Here is a 21,976-nt window from a genome sequence, read left to right as displayed (position 1 = left end):
CCAGGCTGCATCTTACCCTATCTTAACCTATTTCCACTTTTTTTTTTTACAGAAATTTTTATATTTTTCTTTTACCATCATTAATATTGTTTATTTAAAACTTAATATATATATATATATATATATATATATATATATATATATATATATATATATATATATATATATATAAAACACCAACCTCATTATTCCAAACATATGTTTATTTTTCTTTGTTTTTCTACATAACATATAACATAGCCTACTGATTAGTCATTTGAGGGAAGATGTTTGTGCATCATTTTTTAATGTAACATTATCATTCATGTCGCTCCTTATTAATGCAATCCTGTCTGACATGAACTGCAAGTCACATGTTAACAGCAGGTACCTGTCTTGAATAAGTCCATAATAACGAACAGAGCTGCCTGCCACACTTGTGTCTTCATTGATAAACTGGTTCTAAACTGTTACTTGACTAGCTGGTAATTGAAAGTTGCGCCCTAGTTTGTGTCCAATCAGAGACAATCAGCCATGAAATGAATAAAACAGCAATGCGTAAACAAGAACTGGAAAGTCCTCCGCCCCCTTCCCCATCCTCTCAAATGAAAGCAGTTCCGTATTCCGTGCCGCTACTACAACCATCACTTTCGACAGCCCAAAATCGTTCAAGCCTGTTTGTAAAAATCAGTGCGCATCATCAACATGAACCCACGATGTGTAGAAGGTAAGAGATGGTCGTTACTGTCTGACTGCAGCTGTGTGTCGTTTTCACGTTATCCCCTCATCGTAAAGTTTCGGGTGGGATGGGAATGCGGTCTCGTGTCATATATCAAGTTCGTCAGCATGTCTGTGTCTCAGTAGGATACTAGTTGTCAGGGTAGGGTACAGCTGGTTATTTAGTACGCTCTGGTGAGCGATAAAACACTCGCCTCTCGTTTACGGAAAGTGACACTTGTACAAATGGCAGCAAGTTAAAACGAGTGCGGCACTGATCGCACGTTATTCATTATTGAGGTATGTGCAGCACAGGGTTTTACAGGAAGATGACGCCCAGAATGACAGACGATGGCCAAGAAGGGATAAACAAAAAAATAAAAAATTATATTTTTCGCGATAAGCGACGAAGCTGATGAGGACCAACTACATTTTAACAAAAGATAAATATTGAGGATTTCGCGATAAGCGACGAAGCTGATGAGGACCAACTACATTTGGAGTATAGATCACATATAACAAAGCCACATTGGATCTGTTTGTCAACGCCTTTCATTTAATCTGATTGTAACATAAGATAAGGGACGTTATAAAAACTAATAGCCTATAGAATAAGACAAAATGCTCTTCACAGGCCCAAATTTTGTGTCGGCTGATAGCTACTTATAATACGATTCCCCCACTTTATACATAATTTTCTTTCTTTCTTTTTTTTTTTTTTTTTTTTTTTTTTTGTAACGATAAAAGTAGTTACACATTTATTGAAAGAGTTATATATGTCATTTTCGAAGCCGCTGTACTTTAACCCAATGGTTTCGTTTTGAAGATCGTGGGCGGGGCTTAACACGTATGTGTCATGATGCACCTGTAGACAAGTTCAAGTTTCTGAAACCTTAAAGGTACACTCAATAAATATCTCTAATAGTAATATATAAACTTTCATCAAGTGCTCTATACAAAACATAAACATAAAAGCATCTAGGAACAGCCAGACGATATGTGACCCCGGACCACAAAACCAGTCATAAGTAGCACTGATATATTTATAGCAATAGCCAACAATACATTGTATGGGTCAAAATTATTGATTTTTCTTTTATGCAAAAAATCATTAGGATATTAAGTAAAGATCATGTTCCATTAAGATATTTTGTAAATTTCCTAGCATATCAAAACATAATTTTTGATTAGTAATATGCATTGCTAAGAACTTCGTTCGGACAACCTTAAAGGCGATTTTCTCAATATTTAAATTTTTTTGCACCCTCAGATTCCAGATTTTCAAATAATTGTATCTCGGCCAGAAATTGTCTTTCTTAAAGGGATCATATGACGTTGCTAAAAAGAACATTATTTTGTGTATTTGGTGTAATGCAATGGGCCTCATTCATGAAACTTGCGTAAATATATGAGTAAATTTGCGCGTAAAACAGACCTTCCCGAAAACTCTCCTCCAGATTCACAAACTCTTTATAAACATCACATTTGATAGCTAAACATGTGTATGTTAATGAATTCCAGTCATTCGTAAATAGGGCGCTCGTGCACGCTTATTCACCATTAGCACTATATCCACATATGAATTACAGCTACGCAAATTGCGTGTCCAGGAACGCAGTGAAATATTCTGTTCTATTATCTCAGGTTTGGCTCCAGTATATTGCATAAATGCAAAAAAGACTAGGCCATGCACCTAACTAATAATAATATTCAATAATGTGTGACCACCAAAGAGTTTTTAGCCAGCTGAAAAGTGTAAGGCACTCTTCTTAAAACGACCTGCTGGTGGCGCTTGAGAATGCTATGGTGGCACAGCGTTTTTCCAGCTGAGAAAATTCTAATTTTTAATAATTTTATTAAATATAATAAAGCAGTAACCAGTAATATTGACTTCTCAATCATTGTAGGCAGACAGTCGTTGTACAAGTAGGATGTTTATGCTCCATTCCAGTCAGGTTTTTGAGGCCGATAGTCACGACTTCAAACGTCTCATAAATTTGTAGCGTTCCAGACAAGTCACGCCAAACTGCCTGAGCGCAAGGAATTTTAGCTAGATTATTAATTTTATTGCAACGTCATATTGTCCTTAAGTCTATTTCTTACCGTGTATGACTTGCATAAACACTGCATCCATAGGCAATATTATCCATAGGGGATGCCATTGTTGTTTCGCGGGCTATGTAACGTCAGAGCTCGGAACTGGGAGTACATCGATCTAGGCCCTGTCCCAAATGGCGCACTTCATGTGGACTTTCGGTCTCATGGACTTAAATTGCGCATGCTCACCGAGTCCGTAGGCCGTCCCATTCAGCATTTTAACGCTCTGAAGTGTGCTCAGCAGTGCCCTCTTTGTACCCTTGAAGCAGTCTTCCACGAAGCCTGCATAGATGCAGGCTCTGCACACTTTAACTACCCAGGAATCCTTGCGAAATGCCAATCAGACAATGGATGGGAGGAGATATTGTTCAAGAGCAATTGATGTCATGGCTGAGAAGAAAATATTTAAGTATAGGTATCATTACGGTTTTTATGACCTAGGTGTACATTTTACCAGTTGTTACCTACAGTTTATACAAACATTATGATCATCGACCAGTGGTTGATATCTCAAACATAATAATAGCGTGTTGAATAATATGATCGCATTATGATTCATTAAATAAATAGTGAACGCAAAAAAAATTATTTCTCTGCATGGCAAGCCATCTCGCAAACACAATGGTAAAAACAACAACAACAACAACAATAGGCAGCAAATTCTTTAAATATGAAAACATACTTACAGGTTGTGAGTCAGAACAGCTGGCATTGTAGGTTCAGGAAACAGTCCTACATTAAATGTGCTGCACACATCTGAATATTTGGATTGAACTGTTCTGGAACAGTGTTGTAATTGTACCCTCTTTTGGAAGACCAAACAAAGTAGTTTCGCTGTCACAACGAAACGCACAGCGTCTCCACGACATGGCAGCGGCAGCAGCAACAATACTACAGCCAGAATCAAAGTTACTCCTTCTTTCTTTGCGTGAACATTTGGGCGGTGTTATGCAAATCTTCCCACACAGTGACGTAGATGTGTGGGGGCGTGTTTAAACGAGGCATTTTAGGAAGGTGTGGTCGAGTCTTAACTTTTATAAAAAATATCTCTTTGGGTTTGAGACTTTAGTCTTTGCAACTTTAGGGATTTTATCTATTCACAATCAGCCTGTTACACTCCAAAGAGAAAGGAAAACTTGAAATTGCATCATATGACCCCTTTAACAAACCATACATAGATGGAAAGCTTATTTATTCATAATGTAAAAAAAAAAAAAAAAAAAAAAAAACTAAAACAAACACAACATATTACTTTATTAAAGGCAACAGCATAGTCTAGAGCAGTGGTTTTCAATCCTGGTCCTGGGGACCTACGTTGGAACAGGGGGGGCGGGGAGGGGCGGGGCCGCCCCCCCTCTCTTCCCCACCCCACCCCTCTAGGGGTCAGCCAGCTGTTTTTTTTTCGTTGTTTTTGTTTTCCGTATATATATATATATATATATATATATATATATATATATATATATATATATATATATATATATATATATATACAGAATCTGAATTAAAATGTGTTTGATTTAAGCCTACATTTCAAAATTTTGTGTCATAAAATTATATCGCGCATACAGCTCAACTAACGCAATCGTTATAAAGGTGTTTCAACAACAATACACTTCCACTTGCATGTATTTGACAATCGGAATATCAGATATTTCATGCCATAGCTAACCCATTTGTGAATATTCTGAATAAAATAGGAAAAAAAAATACATAAAAGCAGATCATCATTCATTCGTTCATTTCAGGGGTACTATTTAATTACCATTTGTGCATTTCATTCATTGCGCCTTGACACCAGTTCAAAACTGAGTCCCAAAAGTCCGCGTAAGAAGCATAACACGTACAGACTCCATGTAGGCATATGATTCGCTCTTTTGTTGTTCTGTTTTCTTTCAGGATCAAAAATACAACAAATGAAAGCGTTTATCTGTATTTCCGACTGATGAGAACTATGCATATACATTCATAAATCAGTCGATTTTGTATTTTATTATGAGATATTTTATTCTAATGTGATCAGTGATTCAAGCACTGATGGACCAAAGAGCGCGCATTTCGACATTTGCAGTAAAAACTTGAAATATAAATTCTCAGAAAATGCATTTAATACCAATATATTGAAACGTCTGTTTATATACTCTATTAATAAAGGAGTTCAGACATTGGAAAAATATCAGTCCACATGCGTTTTATATTTAATATGAGGGAAATAGACATGCACGCATGCGTGACACAAAAAATCTTTAACTTTTAGGTAGCAAAATATTTTTTAGTAATTCTGTCAATTACACTAAGGTTATTACATTGTCTGCTATATATTTGCTTCTTATTTATTAAATATGGGCAATTGATTGATAAAACATTGATCAAAATTAAGATACAATTTATATAAAAACGAAAATCTTTTAAAAAGAGTTTTCTATAAAACAAAACTTAATGAAGTCGTCAAAATCATGTTTTACCAAAAAACAGCGCCGTTGCTAGGAGGGCGCCAGCGCCTCTGCCTTTCAGCGCCTATGCCTCGCGAGTGGATGATACCCCCCTGAAGACGCCTAGCAATGGTATACCTTTAGTGGTAGTATACCTTTAGTTAAGTTATACCTGAAGAGTTTTCGTAGCGCGCTAAGAGACAATGTTATCGGGAAACGCAGCCCAGGTATGATGCGTTTCATGCGTTTCATGCGTAATTGAGAGTCCAAAGCGCTCTTCTTTGGTCAGAACCTTGGAGAGCGATCGCGGATAGGTCTGTCCTATGCACCGAAACTTTTAACAATGCAACAAAATATTTAAAGAGCATCAAGCTATTAAAATCTATATTATGTATACGCACAGATAATATAACAGTAATAAATAGCCTGTTATATACTATAACAGGCTATTTATTAGGTTAAGCAGTGATTGGATAAAGGTTTTTTTTTTTTTTTTTTTTTAATTTAACATTTTTAATTTAAGGCCCACCCACGATTGGTCTGGCCCATCCAAAACCGGAATCCTGGCGCCGTGCCTGGGCCACACTGAGCTGTGCGTAACGGCCACAGACGTGAAGTGAACGAGACAGAGGCTGTCCTGTACTGTCTGAAATGGTTAACTCTGTGGCGATGCATGTGCAAAACAGATTTAACTAATCATAAAGTCAATCAGGATACATAACACAGCCTACTATAGGCCTACACTAACAACCCCCCCCCCAACCCCCAAAGAATCCCGCCCCCCCCCTCACAATATAGTTCCCACGTCCCTGGGCAACAGCATAGTCTAGAGCAGTGGTTTTCAATCCTGGTCCTGGGGACCTACTGCTCTGCACATTTTTGTGTCTCCCTTATTTAACACACCTGATTCAGATCATCAGCTCATCAGGTGAAAGTTCCATGCACTGAACTCAGTGCCTGCGTCCCAGTGTGCATACTATCCATCCTAAATTCTATGTGATATTAGTAATTTTCAATACTATTTTGGGCAGATAGGGTGGATAGTATGCACATTGGGACGCAGGGCGTGTGTCAGATAGCCTAAGAGAGACAAAATGTGCAGGTCGGTGGGTTTGGATTGAAAACCACTGGTCTAGAGTATGGATCGGTATTATGTACAACAGGGATCCTCAAATCTGGCCCACAAGATCCACCCTCTGAAGAGTTTAGCTCTAACCCTAATCAAACACACCTGAGCATGCCAATCAGTTATGTCTTCAGTATCAATAGAAAATCACCGGTAGGTGAGTTTGATCAGGGTTGGAGCTAAACTCTGCAGTGCATTGGCCCTACAGTGCAAGATTTGAGGAACCCTGATGTACAGTCAACCAACATAAAGACAATGAATGAATGAATGAATGATGCATTTATATAACGCTTTATTGTGTATTGTTGTACACCCAATGCGCTTTACAATCAAGCCACAGGACATCGGCGCCAGAGCGCTCACCACACACCAGCTACAGGTGGAGAGGAGAGAGCATCATAGAACCAGTCACAATGAGCATGAATGGAAAAAATAAGTCCAAACAAACAGGTTACACCACAGATCAAGGATAACATGTAGTCACCTACTGTGTACTAGCACAAACCACCAAATCCTATCCACCTTTTTCCTGACATAAAAATGGGTGCCGCCATTTGTAAATTCTATGGGTAAAGCTTCCAGTCTCATTTGCGTCCAGCTATTTTTAGCTATACAAAACAGTTCGTTTTACTGCTTGATATTGACAATTGATGTGTCCTATCATATTATTTTAATCTGTTATCTTAATTAAGAACACACTGGTTTGTACTGCAAACAGTTTTCAATGACCATGTGTCATATGAGTAGTAGTAGTAGTAGTAGTAGTAGTAGAAAAACAGACAGAAAATAGAAAAAGACAGAAAAACAGACCTGAAAGGAAAACAAACAACTTTACTGTGCTTTTATAAAAATACATTAGGCCAGTAGGTGTCAGTATAAAATCCAAAATCATTGGTATTTTTGGCATGAATAAGAGTGAGCATAAACAACAGTTAGTACAGCGTTTTACTTTCTGCAGTGCACAATTAAACATGCGCAAAAAGTATTATGGGAGCAAAGTGTTCATCAGTTGTACCCTTAGAAATCCTTCATTCCGAAAGTCCCTTTGAAGTGGCCATTTTTTTTCAGTACTTTAGTTTAGAATGACCCTTCAATATGGCGGCCATGATTGTTCTTACTCCAGACTGCCCTTGACTGTGGTTAAGGCTAGAACGGATACAGCAAATGTCAAGTCAAGTCAAGTCACCTTTATTTATATAGCGCTTTATACAAAACAGATTGTGTCAAAGCAACTGAACAACATTAATTAGGAAAACAGTGTGTCAATAATGCAAAATGACAGTTAAAGGCAGTTTATTTATTTATTATGGGTCAAAAGCAAAAGGAAGTGAGCATCCCTATGGTGTGTGTGTGTGTGTGTGTGTGTGTGTTCCCTCTCTGCTATAAAAGTTGCCATCTCTTCTTTGAACCCTGCAGGTCACATTTACAATGCATCTACTATTAAACATGTTTCTTAAACTTAATATGAATGTTGTGTCATATATCATAACAAAACACCTTGAATTATTCTGTTCATACTTTAACCCAAACTCTCCCGCCAAAGGTAGCTGACAAATCATGAGGATAACACCTTGGGTCACATGACCATAAATTATAAAGTCCATCGGACTTGTGAAAGGGCCCTTCATGGAGGTATTGAGATGTTCACTTTCATTTGGAATGCCCTAACAAATGGCGTCCCCTTCCAGAAGTGCACTTCAAGGGTGCAATAGCATTTGGAATTCGCCTTGTGTCAGCCAGGACTGGAATTGAGAACCACTGATTTTTAATGGTGAATAAATAAGAAATTCAAAAGAAGTACCTACTGAGAGAGTACGATTTCAAACGCAGTCATACTGAATGCACCTTTAACAAACAAAGATTATAGGCTAATGTTACACAAAAATATATAATACTCAAAATGCAATAAAAGTAAAAAATAACTTAATTAATAAATAATAGTAATAATAATAATAATAATAATAATAAACTTTTCAACAACTTTCAATGATTTAAAAATGTTGATATAAAGCATCTGTTTTATTCACATCCACAGGTCTGTCTTAAGGGCATTTTCCATGATGTCATGAAGGAAGAAAAGGCCAGGGGCCCTTCAGCAGAATACTGCAGTTGAGCCACAGAGTGACTAAAGCTGCATTCCACTTCATCCTTACACCATCTGTTTTTCCTTCATCCCTCCTTTGGTAACTTGATAATGACATCACATAGGAAACACCTGGTGAGGGACTTCAACCATTTCATCACCTGTTATATCTGTAAAGGGTACTTGATCAAGCCCACCACCGTGACAGAGTGCCTGCACACCTGTAAGTATGTAATTATGAAAATTTTAATGATGATTTAGCAGTGGATTTCAGCCAGTGGGCTAAGACACAAAAACAAAATAAACAAATAATAATACATACATGAAATTGATAAATACAATCCTAATTTCAAGTAATAAAATGTAATTATCCATACAAAGTTAGGATAGCAGAATAAGGAAATAACTTTACATATCTGTAATTGTTAAATGTTTAATGTATGAATCAGTGTGTCCAACCAAACTATTGTACTTTAGTGCAGACCCAACTTTTCACTGATACAGTATTTAGACCAGTGTTTGTTGCATGTATTTAAGCTGATAAATCCCTCTCCTGCTGTTGTTAATGATTTTAGGGACAATTAATTTTATAATGCTTAATTAGGCACATATGTATTTCCACAGAGAGTATTCGAACATCAAGATTTAGTGTTAATTAATTGTCATTTCATTGTCAGGTGGTAAGTGACTTTCCTTTTTTGCATTATATGGGTCTGGCAAACCAGATGTGAAATCTCCATAATTTTTAAGATACATGACCAACATGCTGTCACTGTCATCTGCAGATCAGTCACCATGACAACAGATATTCTCCTCAAGCATAAGCTATTTTCACACAAAATATTTTCTTGATGGAATAAGTATTCATTTTTAATTTTTTCTCACTTTATTCACATAATTGTTTGATTGTGGCATATTAAATGAACAGTAAACCATGAGAAAGTTAGATAGTAAAATGTATTATTATTTATATTATTTGGTATTTATTTTAATAATTTTTTGCTTATATTTATGTTAATTAATGCCATAAAAGTAATTTAATATCTTGAATGTACTAGGCATTTGTTTTGGAATACACTGTATTTTACCCACCTGCCCAACTTACAGTATAATTACACACAGTGATGACCTGATTGTGTCGTGTGTCAATGTCAGTGTGTAATATGTGTGGGCAGTGGCTATTTTCTCCCCACTCACTCATGAGGAAAGCAGTTTGATATAGTTTATGTGTGTTGATAGCTTTGTATGTGTTTATTTACAGAGCAATAAGGTAATGAGTGTTGCTCCAATTTTGCTGGTGGAAAATGTTAGGTGTTTTACTGGCCAAGCAAAGCCAGCTAAAGCTTTATCTAAATACCAGTTTGTAAGACTTGGTTTTAATTGTAGTCTGTGGTCATTCTAGCAGGAAATTTCAACTGTGAAATTTAACATTAAAAAAGTATTGTAATTTTAACAGTAAGAAACTGTAAAAATGTTACAGTAAAATGTAACTGGTAAATGGGAAGTTCCCTTGCTATATATGGTAAAAATCTGTGATAGATATAATAGGACATCAAATACGGTAAAGCAATGTAAAAAATATAGTTTTTAGAAGTAGTGGTTCCCAACCCTGGTCCTGGAGGCACCCCAACACTGCACATTTTGCTTGTCTCCTTAATCAAACACACCTGAGGCTGCGTTTACACTTGGCATTAACATGTGACCTGTATCCGGATGTTGTCCACATACACAATGGAAAGACAAGTGTAAACACGCTTCTGATCAGAATGTTATCCGATCAGTGTGTCCTGGTCCAGAGGTAGTTGAGGATGCATTGTGATCGGATCTCAGTGTAATGTAAACACAGTCCAGTCATCACGCAAAACCCTGTCCCCTCTCTCCCGAATGATAAACACCCATGAGGAGCAGTAGCCCCTCACTGTGGAACACAAGATCTAGGGGGCATGGTTGGATCCACATTTACGGGTGGAGATTGGTAGGTTTAGGGGTGGAGATGGGTGGGTTTAGGGATTAGGGGGTGGAGATGGGTAGGTTTACATATATGTCAGGTGGGAGGAGTTGGATCTGCATCCAACCACGCCCCCTGGACTTGTGTTCTGCAGTGAGGACCATCTCGTGTGGAGTGCTAGTGAGTTTGATTTGTAAAATGTCCTGCGACTGAAAATGCTTTTCACCAGAAAACCCAACACTTCAGGTTGACTTTGCACTGGGCCATTCTCTGCAGACTTATTTAAATATTGCGTGGGAAAGATAGATCCGATCGGTTATCCAAATAGAGATGTCAGCTGATGTTGCCAAGTGTAAACGTGCCATGTTCTGATGATGGTCTGATCTGCTTGATCGGATCATGGTGATTGCATATTAATGCCAAGTGTAAAGCAACCAGAGAAAGGAGACATGCAAAATGTACAGTATTGGGGTGTCTCCAGGACCAGGGTTGGGAACAACTGACTTATAGGACGATGCAATCATAGTGGGGTAGTCATGGCCTAATGGTTAGAGAGTTTGACTCCTAACCCTAAGGTTGTGGGTTCGAGTCTTGGGCCGGCAATACCACGACTGAGGTGCACTTGAGCAAGGCACCGAACCCCCAACTGCTCCCCAGGCGCCGCAGCATAAATGGCTGCCCACTGCTCCGGGTGTGTGTTCACGGTGTGTGTGTGTTCACTGCTGTGTGTGTGCACTTGGATGGGTTAAATGCAGAGCACAAAGTATACTCCATACTTGGCTGTATCTCACGTCACTTTCACTTTCACTAGTCATCTTACACAAATGTTGTTACTGTATTTTTACAGTGAAGTTGCCACAGTTGCTGTTTTTTTTACTGTAAATTTGTGATTTTTACTGTTATTTAAGTATAATTTCTTTTTTTCTGCTTTTATATAGTTTGTAAAAGCTGTATAGTCCAGCATTTTGAAGACAGCAATGATTGCCCAAAATGTGGTATCCAGGTTCATGAAACAAATCCCTTGGAGATGTTAAGGTAAACCACACTAGTCCATGATATCCTACTACTTATTCAAAACCCCTTCAGCAAATCCGCTTCAAGTGGTCTGGGATCAGACTCAGTGTAGCATTGTAGAGCACAAAACAATACAAGCAATGATAAGGATTAATGAGATTAATATATTTGATTTTGAAGAAATCTGGAACAAAATCTAATAGCTTTCCTGTAATAGGTCTGAGATATTTGTTACCCACAGATGTCTGGTTTTGAGCAGTGAGGGGTCATAAAGTGGCAGTGAATTTGATATTGGTTGGGAGGCATTCCAAGCAACAGCCAGACTATGTTCTGGAGCCAGAGTGTCAGCTGTGAGACTAACCCTGCACAATATTGCCTCTCCACACCAGTGATACATGTTCATCCCAACACCAGAAAGAATGATAACATGATAACAAGAGCGTAGAGCAGCATTAACCTGAACCTGCTAACAGACGTGACAGCGACATTAGCATGGTTGGTGCTCTGGTACAGTAGCTCACATTTCTGTGTATTTCTTATCTCCAAAGGCTGGACAACACTCTAGAAGAAGTCATTTTCAAACTTGTGCCTGGTCTTAGAGAAAGTATGTATTTTGCCATTTGAAGTAACTCTTGTGTCATTTATTGATACCATATATCAACTGGAGTTTAATTAACTTTTTATTTTTTTTTCCAGAGGAACAGCAGCAAGAGATTGAATTCTGGAGAAGAAACAAATTGAAAGAAAGTCCTGATGGTAAATGACTCAAACAGTGAAATGATCTACAACTGCACTCACCTGATAAACATGTTAACTCAAAGCTTCACCATTTTAAAAGAATAGTTCACCTGAAATAAAAAGTGTGTCATTCATGTACTGTTTTCGCTTCAAACATGAGAGAAAATTGAGGGAATTTTAGCAGAGTGTCATATGAAAGTGAGTGGAGACCATGAACTGTAAAAATTACAAGTTCTGAAAATGACAAAAAGGACTGTAAAAATATCCCAAATAGGCAAGGGATAGAACACACAGGTTAATGAACTATTGTTATGGTACATTTATGCTGTCCTTTTTGTTGCTTAAAAGCTCCTCATCAAAATTAATTTTCTTAAGAAAATCCGGCCTATCATCTTCTTTTGTGGTTTACAGAAGAAAGAAATATGGGTTTGGAATAGCAGACTAGACTCAGTAAATAATGAGAGACATTTCGGTTTTAGCTGAATCCCACTCATTAGGCTCCCCTGGCTATGAGTCCCATGGGCCAGATTACTCTGTTGTATCAGCATTTAAACTTCTATCATCAGATTTTTGGTATCACTTTTGTTCCTTATCAAGTAATGTCTTCACAGCTCAAATTAATCTACCACACTCTGTTCCACTGACCTTGACTCAGAGGTGGTGGGTATAAGATGTGAGTATCTGTGTCACTTTGCTCCCTTGACTCCAGAGAGAACTACTACAGAGTCACTCTGTACAATTGTTTTATACAGTTAACTGTAAAGATAAGCACTGAAATTTTAAAACTGATAGAATGGATATATGGCTTTGCAGAAAGCTTGACTCGTATGACCAAATTTAGACATAATGTGGTGTTTTAGACACACCTTTTTATTTACAATAAAACAACGTAAATAAAATGTAAATATTGTGCTATATATATAATTGTAAGATAAAGGCAACTATGTAGTTAAGTTTTTTTTTTTTTTCAAATTTCAAATTGTCTAATTGACAGAAAAATCTGCCATGGTAAAATAAATTTATTTCTTGTTCTTTTTATTTATTTATTTTTATTTATTTATTTATTTGCTTGCGGTTTAGGCTCTACCCTCAGTCAACCTTTATCACCTATTCGAGGCATTACTACATTTTCCTCAGAGTGCCGTCAAACTTATTTTATTAAGTAACACACTGGCCAGCAAGTAAGAATTTGCTCTCACAAGGATTTATGTTACAAGATGACTTAATTTCTGCCTTAAGACCAAATTGAATTGAAGACACACAAGAACATGCTGTTCATTTGTTTTTATACATCATATCAGTAGTAAAATTACATGGCCCTATTTGTTTGGGATGCCCCATTTAGTTAAATTATGTTTTGTGTGATTTGTTGGAATTTATGAGGTTTTTTTTGTTTGTGTACTACAATCTTCTAAATCTGCAGCTCTTATGCTCAATTTATGAACCAAAATGAATGACTTTCATAATACTTGGGGTCTCCAAGGCAACTTGTAAGTGTTTGCAGCTGTAAGCAGTTCTTAATGATGAGATAATTACCACATTCATGATTTTCCCAAGAGCATCGTTTTGAATGTTATCTATTTCATATGAAAGAAAGCTTGAGAAAAGATGCAGATGCTATTTTGCATTAGCATATCTATGAGTCTGAAATGTTTAGCCTTTGTGCCCTACATTGTCAGGGGAACACATAATGTGGCACATATTTATTTATTTTATTTTTAATGAAATTTATGCAATTTTCACATAAAACCCAAATTATATTATTTTAACATGTAGATTGATACACATACAGGGATTTTGCATTTTAAACATTTTGGGGAGTCAGAAAAAAAAAAAAAAAAAAAAAAAGTAGAAAAAGTAACATTTATTTATGTAGTGCTTTATACAATACAGATTGTGTCAAAGCAGTTTCACAGTAATAAACAAGATATTAACACTTAACACATTAAATAACACATTAACACTTTATGTTGAAAAATTCATCAATTATGTTATAAATTGAATTTCAGCTGTAAAGCAGCTTTATAGAAGATAATAGTGTTATTATTTGGCTCAATTTAGTTAAACGTTGATTCAGTTTAGTTTAATAAAAAGTACAATTTAAGAAATCTGTCTGAAAGATAGATTAAACAACAGTTCAGACCTTTTGATAAAGAGATTTATGACAATCCTTTAACATGAGCAGCTATGATTTGTCTTTTTCCAGAGGATGGCCCTATATGTAAGAAGGCCCGATTGGATGAAGATGATGATGTTAAATGTGATAGAGACTACCACAGGAGTGATCCGCAAATAGCCATCTGTCTAGACTGCTTGCGTAATAATGGGCAAATGGGAGAGAACATTGTTAAGGTTACCCATCTTGAATTATCTTTCTTCCTACTATAATTTATGCGTGCCATTCCATGTCTTCTTCTTCTTCTTTGGTCTTCTTTCTGTGTTGGTCTTGCCCCCTTATTTCTTGTAAAGGAAAGGTGATCCAGGATCAGATTTCTTCCCTCAAGATCAGTGTGTTTGACATTTTAAGATTAAAGTCAAGGCTGATCCTTATTCTTTTCTAAAGCCTGCACTCTCAGAAATAAAGGTACAGGTACCTTTTTAAAAGGTACATATTTGTACCTTAAGGGTCCATTTTGGTACCTTAAAGGTACATATTAGTACTTAAAGTGTACATATTAGAACCCAAAAGGTACAAAAGTGTACCTTTTGAAAAGGTACCGCCCTAGTGATAGCTTTTGAACCTTTATTTCAGAGAGTGTGGTATCAATCAGTGTAAGTCCAAAGTTCAGTCCTTTCACTCGGCTCCCACATTGCCAGTATCTCCCTTGTTGCAAATAATTATCTTTTACTTTTATTCTTTTAAGTAATATAATGAAACATTATTACAATTTTAAAAAAATGTAATTTATTCCTGTGATGGCAAATCTGAATTTTCAGCAGCCACTACTCCAGTCTTCAGTGTCACACAATCTTTCAGAAACCATTCTAATATTTTGATTGAGTCATGTTTTGGAAATTTGTTCAAAGTTGTCTTTTTGTTTTCCAGGGCTTAATGAAAAAATTTATTCGCTGCTCAACAAGAGTTACTGTTGGAACAATCAAGAAGTTTTTAAGTCTGAAGTTAAAGCTTCCCAGTTCTTATGAGGTAACACCTGAATATCTTTAATCTATGTAGGTGACCATTTTTCCTGTAAGCAAAAAAAAAAAAAAAAAAAAAAAAAAAAAAAAAAAAAAAAAAACATTTGATGGATATTATATATTACCTTTCCATTTTGTCTATATTTCACTTGTCTATGTTGTTATGCATTTTACAGACACATTTATGCTAAGCTTAAAGTGCATACAGTGTGATAAAACCTACTGTATATCTTTTATCAGTACATGTGTTCCATGGTCGTCAAACTCATGACCTTGGCATACAGGAACACTCCAAATGAAATATGCTCTCCTAGGTCTCAAACATGTGTCTTTTACTTCATTGCATGTGTTTCAGCAGTTAACCACCATCTCATGTTTATCATGTTTCTACTGTTTATGTTTTTCTTGTATCATGTTTGCTTAGCTGTTTTGGTCTACCATACAATGAAATTTCTCTGACGGTCACTAACTTTTCCTGCAGCTAGATGTTCTATGCAATGGTGAGATCATGGGTAAAGACCACACCATGGAGTTTATCTACATGACCCGCTGGAGGCTTCGGGGAGAAAATGTAAGCTATGAGAATACCAGTGTCTCATTCTCTCCTCTCTTCTCATGTGTGAAATCTAAATCCTCTCATCTTTTCCACTGGGATGAGCAGTGTGGCAGACCCTATTACTCAAAGCAGGTTCATAGCAAGTTGTGTGGCTTTGCATGGTATTTACAATTTAAAGCCGTAAACTTTAGACAACCATAAAACTTTAAGGTTAATTTCAAAACAAGTCGAGTCAGTGCCACACCCCCCTCCTCAGTTGGGCATTCACTTCAGAGTCAGTACAGTACTAGCATTATGATTGTCACTTTTACACAAGGCTGTCATGGAGTATGGAGCTTTGAGGTCCAGGGTCAGGTCATGAATCGCTGTTGTGGGGAAGGGGGTTACAGACACCCCACTGTGGGGTCTCTACTCTGTTTTCATACCCAAGCATATCCTCTTGCAACTCACCGGGGGACTTCATAGGGTAATGTCAAGTCAAGTCAACTTTATTTATAAAGCGCTTTATACAAAAAAGATTGTGTCAAAGCAACTGAACAACATTAATTAGGAAAACAGTGTGTCAATAATGCAAAATGACAGTTAAAGGCATCATTGAATTCAGTGATGTCATTCATCTCATTTCAGTTTAAATAGTATCATTTGCAATCAAGTCAACAATATCGCTGTAAATGAAGTGTCCCCAACTAAGCAAGCCAGAGGCGACAGCGGCAAGGAACCAAAACTCCATCGGTGACAGCATGGAGAAAAAAACCTTGGGAGAAACCAGGCTCAGTCAGGGGGGCCAGTTCTCCTCTGGCCAGACAAAACCAGCAGTTCAATTCCAGACTGCAGCAAAGTCAGATTGTGCAGAAGAATCATCTGTTTCCTGTGGTCTTGTCCCGGTGGTCGTCTGAGACAAGGTCTTTACAGGGGATCTGTCTCTGCAGCTCATCTAGTTGTCCTGGTCTCCGCTGTCTTTCAGGGCTGTAGAGGTCCTTTCTAGGTGCTGATCCACCATCTGGGCTGGATACGTACTGGATCCGGGTGACTGCAGTGACCCTCTGATCTGGATACAGACTGGATCTGGTGGCTACGGTGACCTCTGAATAAGAGAGAAACAGACTAATATTAGCGTAGATGCCATTCTTCTAATGATGTAGCAAGTACATTGGGTGTTATGGGAAGTGTTCCCGGTTCACCTAATTAATGCAGCCTAAAAATCCTTTAATGGATTTGGATATTAGAAGCATATTAGTGTGTTATGTGTAAGCCAGGTTAAAGAGATAGATCTAGATTTAAACTGCAAGAGTGTGTCTGCCTTCCGAACAATGTTAGGTAGGTTATTCCAGAGTTTAGGTGCTAAATAGGAAAAGGATCTGCCGCCCGCAGTTGATTTTGATATTCTAGGTATTATCAAATTGAGTTTTGAGAATGCAGCAGATGTGGAGGACTATAATGTAACAAGAACTCATTCAAATACTGAGGTGCTAAACCATTCAGGGCTTTATAAGTAATAAGCAAGAATTTAAAATCTATACGATGTTTGATAGGGAGCCAGTGCAGTGTTGACAGAACCGGGCTAATATAGTCATACTTCCTGGCTCTAGTAAGAACTCTAGCTACTAATTCCACATCTTAATGAGGGTCCCTGTATACCCTGTTGATAAGTGTATGACTTTTCATCTGTGTGGAAAAGTAACCACTTAGGCTCTATTTTATTCAAAGTACAACTCATGAACATTTCACCATGTTTTACTATAAAATCAGAAAGTCATCCCTTATAGCTTTCCTAGATCTTGAAATTGACTTTAAATAAATTGAGAATTCAACAAGGATACACATAATCAGTTTTGGGAATCTGCCAAAAAAAGGCGCAACAATTTTTTTTCCTGACCAGCTCCTGAGGATAAAAAAGCTACATGAGGTTAAAAATGAAATCCTTGTAAATTGAAGTGGCACAGAACTGGGTCACAAAGAGCTGGCATCTCATCTCCTATTTTTCTGGAACAATACAGAAAACTCTTTCCCTTGCTTTCTATAAACAGGTTTCTGAGAGTGTTGTTTGAGTGTATTTGAGAATGAGAATGTGTGTGTTAGAGTTTTTCATGTAACCCGTTAGTACTGCTGTGAAGATGTTCTCGCATTCTCAGTGCAGATTGAAAATGTCTTAATATTTGTTTGGAACACAAAAGTTGTGGCTTTCTTGAAAAGAATAACTCAAAATATGATTAGATTACAACCATTACAATAGAGTGCTGCAATAGAGTTCCATATTCCATTCATTTTCTTCATAGAGAGATTGACTTTTAAAGGGATAATTCACCCAAAAATGAAAATTCTGTCATTAATTACTCACCCTCATGTTGTTCCAAACCTGTAAGACCTTTATTCATCTTCGGAACAAAAATTCAGATATTTTTGATGGATTCCGAGAGCTCTCTGACCCTCCCATAGACAACAAGGATCCTTACATGATCAAGGCTCAAAATAACATAGCAAGGAGATCGATAAAATAGTCCATGTGACATCAGTGGTTCAACCATAATTTTACGATGCTACGAGAATACTTTTTGTGCTCAGAGAAACAAAAATAATGGCTTTATTCAACAATTTGTCTCCTCCGCGTCACCCTATAGTGCAATTTTGAAGAGTATCACATACGTAAACAACCTATGCTGTTCTGTATCAGCAGCACCATATGCAGATATGCTGTTTACTTTGTTTATGCTTTCATATGAATGTAAACAACATATCCACGTACATACATTGCATACGTGGTTTATGTATGTGATACTCTCCAAAATGGTGCTACTGTAGCAATTAATGACAGATTTTTCATTTTTGGTTGAGCTATCCCTTTAACAGCAATGTATAAACATTCAAGACCAATGTTCCATGAGCTCAATGATTAAGAGAGAGTATATCAGTTTTTTTTTTTTTTTTTTTTTTTTTTTACAATTATGTTTAATCATTAAAGAAATACATTTCCAATAAACTTGACAATATCTGTATACAAATCCATTTATGTATTTTAAGTTTGCATACTGTATCGTAAAATGTACATTGTATACTCATCTACAACATGTCTCTTTCTCCAGGCCTGCCCAATGGTACTTGAATATCGACCACGCATTGACTTTGGCTAGGTTCAAATGTCCTGCACTAATTTCAGTCTATCACCAGACAGCGAATTGAATGGACGTGTGCAGTTCTAAAGATATACTCTACCCGTCTCTTCTGTTTAATTACTTTGGCTCACTTTATTGGGATCAGTTAGTGCATAGAAGCCACAGGGATTTGTGTGTTGTGGTTCATTTACCAAAGTGACATAAAAGTCATGTTAAAGGGAATTTACCAATTTGCATATGATGGCATCTCCTTTTTTTAAAAAAGTCATGATATAAAAATCTCACGTATATGCGGCAGTGCCTTTTCACATACATCATCTTATAAAGAGCTGTGGACAGATGTTTTATAAAAATTTATAAAGAGGTATTTTTGAAGAATTTTTCCTTTTGTGTTCAACAGAAGGAACAAAGTCATACAGGTTTTGAAAAACACGAGAGTGAGTGAATGATGACAGAATGTTCATATTTAGTGGTTTAATATTATAAGTCTCCTGATGTTTAAAGCGTTGGGCTGGTCCAGAGCCTCCAACATCCTCCAAGGGTTTGAAACTGGTCTGTTTTTGATTTTGCCCACTTAAGGTATTTTATTTATTATAGGCCATACCTCTGTGCTCACACAAATGCCTTTTCTTTTGAGGGTTTTGGTGACTTTTCTGCACATTTGCCTCATTTTTAAAAATAAATGTGAAATTAACTTAGCTAAATATGTTGAGTAGAGGTTTTACAATGTCTGGCATCCTAATTGAGAAAATAGTTGAGCTTTACTGTCATTTGTCATTATTTTGTGGTTTATGGTTGACAGGCAATTAGTTAAAAACTGTCTCACAATTTGTAGTAGTCTGCCCCCCTCCCATCCCCAAATTATAGAAAGGGTATAATGTTCATAATTGCTCTTTTGAATATTGAGTCATGCCTGCCTGTTTTATGTCACAATACAATTTAATGTCAGTAAATCCTGAATCAAAAAATGACAAAGTAAAGGAAGTATTCATAGTTTATACTTGCAAAATAAAATTAAAGCATTTACTTGACCACATACACAGGCTTCATTACAGTATATTAGTCTAGTTGTATTACACCAAAGACACTCTACATCATGTACACATGGGATACATGCTAAAAACTGTTTGTCTTACCTTACAACTATACTTATAAACAGAGGCCATGTGGCAAAACTTGAATTTCTGTGCATGGAACAAAAGTACCTAATTTCCCAAACACAGTTCAGAATTTTTCCCCCAGTACTTTTTTTTTTAATGTCTTCACAAATCTCCCTAAAATTTACTTCTGTAGAATCACACAAATTCAGTTTGAAAGAAATCTTAAGCAACAAGCAAGGTCCTTTTAAAAAAAAGCAAAGAAAGGAAAACGAAAATATTATTTTGCTATTGTTTTCACATTAAAGAAGTTGACTTTGAAGTATAAAATAATGTGTTTAAGTGGAAGCCGAATAATATGTGTTTAGAATAGGCTCTTGAATGTCCTTGTGCTGCAATGATCAGTATGTATTTTTGTAAAGAGCCCTTGTAGATATTTAAAACAATGGAAATGTATGTTATATGTTTAACAAACATGCTGCTTAGAATAATCTATTCTATTTTTCAAAGCCCCTGAGGTGATTCCTATAGAGATTAGAAATGCGTATATGACAGTTATTGTATTTCTGTGTCTTTGTTCAGAAGAAAAATAAACTCATGATTATTGATGTTATTGGGTGTGTGATTTTTGATTTCATACTTATGTCATGGTAATTAAAACTGGCAATATGACAAAACACAGTGTTTAATATATTGCATGTGTTATAGAGAGTTCAATTCTTTCTCCCTCCTGAAAATGGTCTCATTGCACTGTGGTGGGTGCGGCAGCACTGCCTCATATTTTCTCTGTGATTTCATCTAAGGTTCATCTGCCAAGGATGGAATTTCTCTACAGCCAAAATCCATTGACTTTTCAAGTGATTCGGCTTTCATTGCTTTTGATGAGGAGAAAATGCTGCCATAAGATCATTTATAAATGAGACACAAAACCCATTCTCTTACACACACACACACACACACACACATACATTTTATATCCTCTAACGCTAAGCATATCCCTCACACTGAAATTTTCTGAATTTTAAAAAACACATTTATTATGTTATTTTAAGACATTTGGTTCACAATGGTAAATCTTGGTAAACCATGTTTATGTTGTAATACTCATGTCATTATTCACATTTTTGTCTTCATAAACCATGTATTCAAGTGCACGCACACATTTTATTTAGAAGGTTTATGAGGGAATGTGTGTGTCCATCACTATTCATTCTCTAAATTTTAAAGGTCATAGAGCATCAGATACATAAATGTCCACCAGACTGTAACTCAGCTTAGCTTTCTGGGAGTTAATGCTCTGGAAGATCCAACAGTCTGCAAAGAGACAATGCCTAGGTTCTGCACTCAAGAAAGTGGATTTTTCCCACTTTCTCCAACAGGTCAGTCACAACACTTCTGGATTTACGCTCTGTGCTATAGCCAGCCAGTCAGTTTTTTCCAAAAGCACTCTCTTCTGTCTAGTGAAGTGTATGTCTCTTTACCTGTCCCAAATGCATTCTCCATCTGCACAATAGAGGATTATTGGAAATTTGCGTACCTTTCTCCCTTTTTTTGTAAAAGAGAACAGGGGTTAAATTATGAATTTGGAGATGGGAAAACACTTTTTTTTTTAAATTTTGTGGTGATACTGGTGCCTTTGACAAGATATCATCTCACCCACTCCAAACATTTTTTTTTTTTTTACCTACAGCTTGTTGGAAGGGTTATTTATTTTATTTTTTTAAAGACTGTATACTTTATGGGGAAAAATATGAAAAAAGTACACTGTTTATACACAATTCATACTATATGCTGTAATGTTCAGTCCAAAAGTGATGATAAAACTGATCAAAGAAAACACAGCTTATTAACACAAAAGAAGGCAAGCTACAAAACACTGTACAAACTGTACAGTGCACAAACAATACTGGACAAGAATAACAAGAAAATAAGGGCTTAAAT

The 21,976-nt window shown here is 36.6% G+C and overlaps 1 protein-coding gene across 3 annotated transcripts; it reads left to right on the top strand.

The window, feature by feature from the left end:
- Window positions 1-490: 490 nt before the first annotated feature.
- On the top strand, window positions 491-20,648 carry LOC109059065 (polycomb group RING finger protein 5-B-like). 3 transcript variants are annotated; one of them, XM_042735262.1, is made up of 9 exons: window positions 491-706; window positions 8,387-8,657; window positions 11,321-11,417; window positions 11,945-12,000; window positions 12,093-12,152; window positions 14,320-14,486; window positions 15,181-15,279; window positions 15,754-15,843; window positions 16,793-16,852. In XM_042735262.1, the coding sequence occupies exons 2-9, from the start codon at window positions 8,546-8,548 to the stop codon at window positions 16,811-16,813; spliced, it is 702 nt and encodes a 233-aa protein (XP_042591196.1). In that variant the 5' UTR covers window positions 491-706; window positions 8,387-8,545; the 3' UTR covers window positions 16,814-16,852. The 3 variants fall into 3 exon arrangements, with proteins under 3 accessions (XP_042591196.1, XP_042591194.1, XP_042591195.1); XM_042735260.1 differs by lacking the exon at window positions 16,793-16,852 and adding an exon at window positions 18,909-20,648 and having other exon boundaries at window positions 495-706; XM_042735261.1 differs by lacking the exon at window positions 16,793-16,852 and adding an exon at window positions 18,909-20,648 and having other exon boundaries at window positions 517-706; window positions 14,341-14,486.
- Window positions 20,649-21,976: the final 1,328 nt, after the last annotated feature.

Source organism: Cyprinus carpio, chromosome B12 (genome assembly GCF_018340385.1).
Source record: "Cyprinus carpio isolate SPL01 chromosome B12, ASM1834038v1, whole genome shotgun sequence".
Lineage (NCBI taxonomy): Eukaryota > Metazoa > Chordata > Actinopteri > Cypriniformes > Cyprinidae > Cyprinus > Cyprinus carpio.
Note: the sequence above shows the minus strand (reverse complement) of the source record. Positions and strands in the feature narration are given on the sequence as shown.

Coding starts and splice junctions, on each gene's coding strand:
- LOC109059065 (XM_042735260.1), top strand. CDS start 8,546: ATGACATCACATAGGAAACACCTGGTGAGGGACTTCAACCATTTCATC. Junction 12,001..12,092: donor TGTGCCTGGTCTTAGAGAAA/GTATGTATTTTG, acceptor TTTTTTTTCCAG/AGGAACAGCAGCAAGAGATT. Junction 15,280..15,753: donor AGCTTCCCAGTTCTTATGAG/GTAACACCTGAA, acceptor CTTTTCCTGCAG/CTAGATGTTCTATGCAATGG.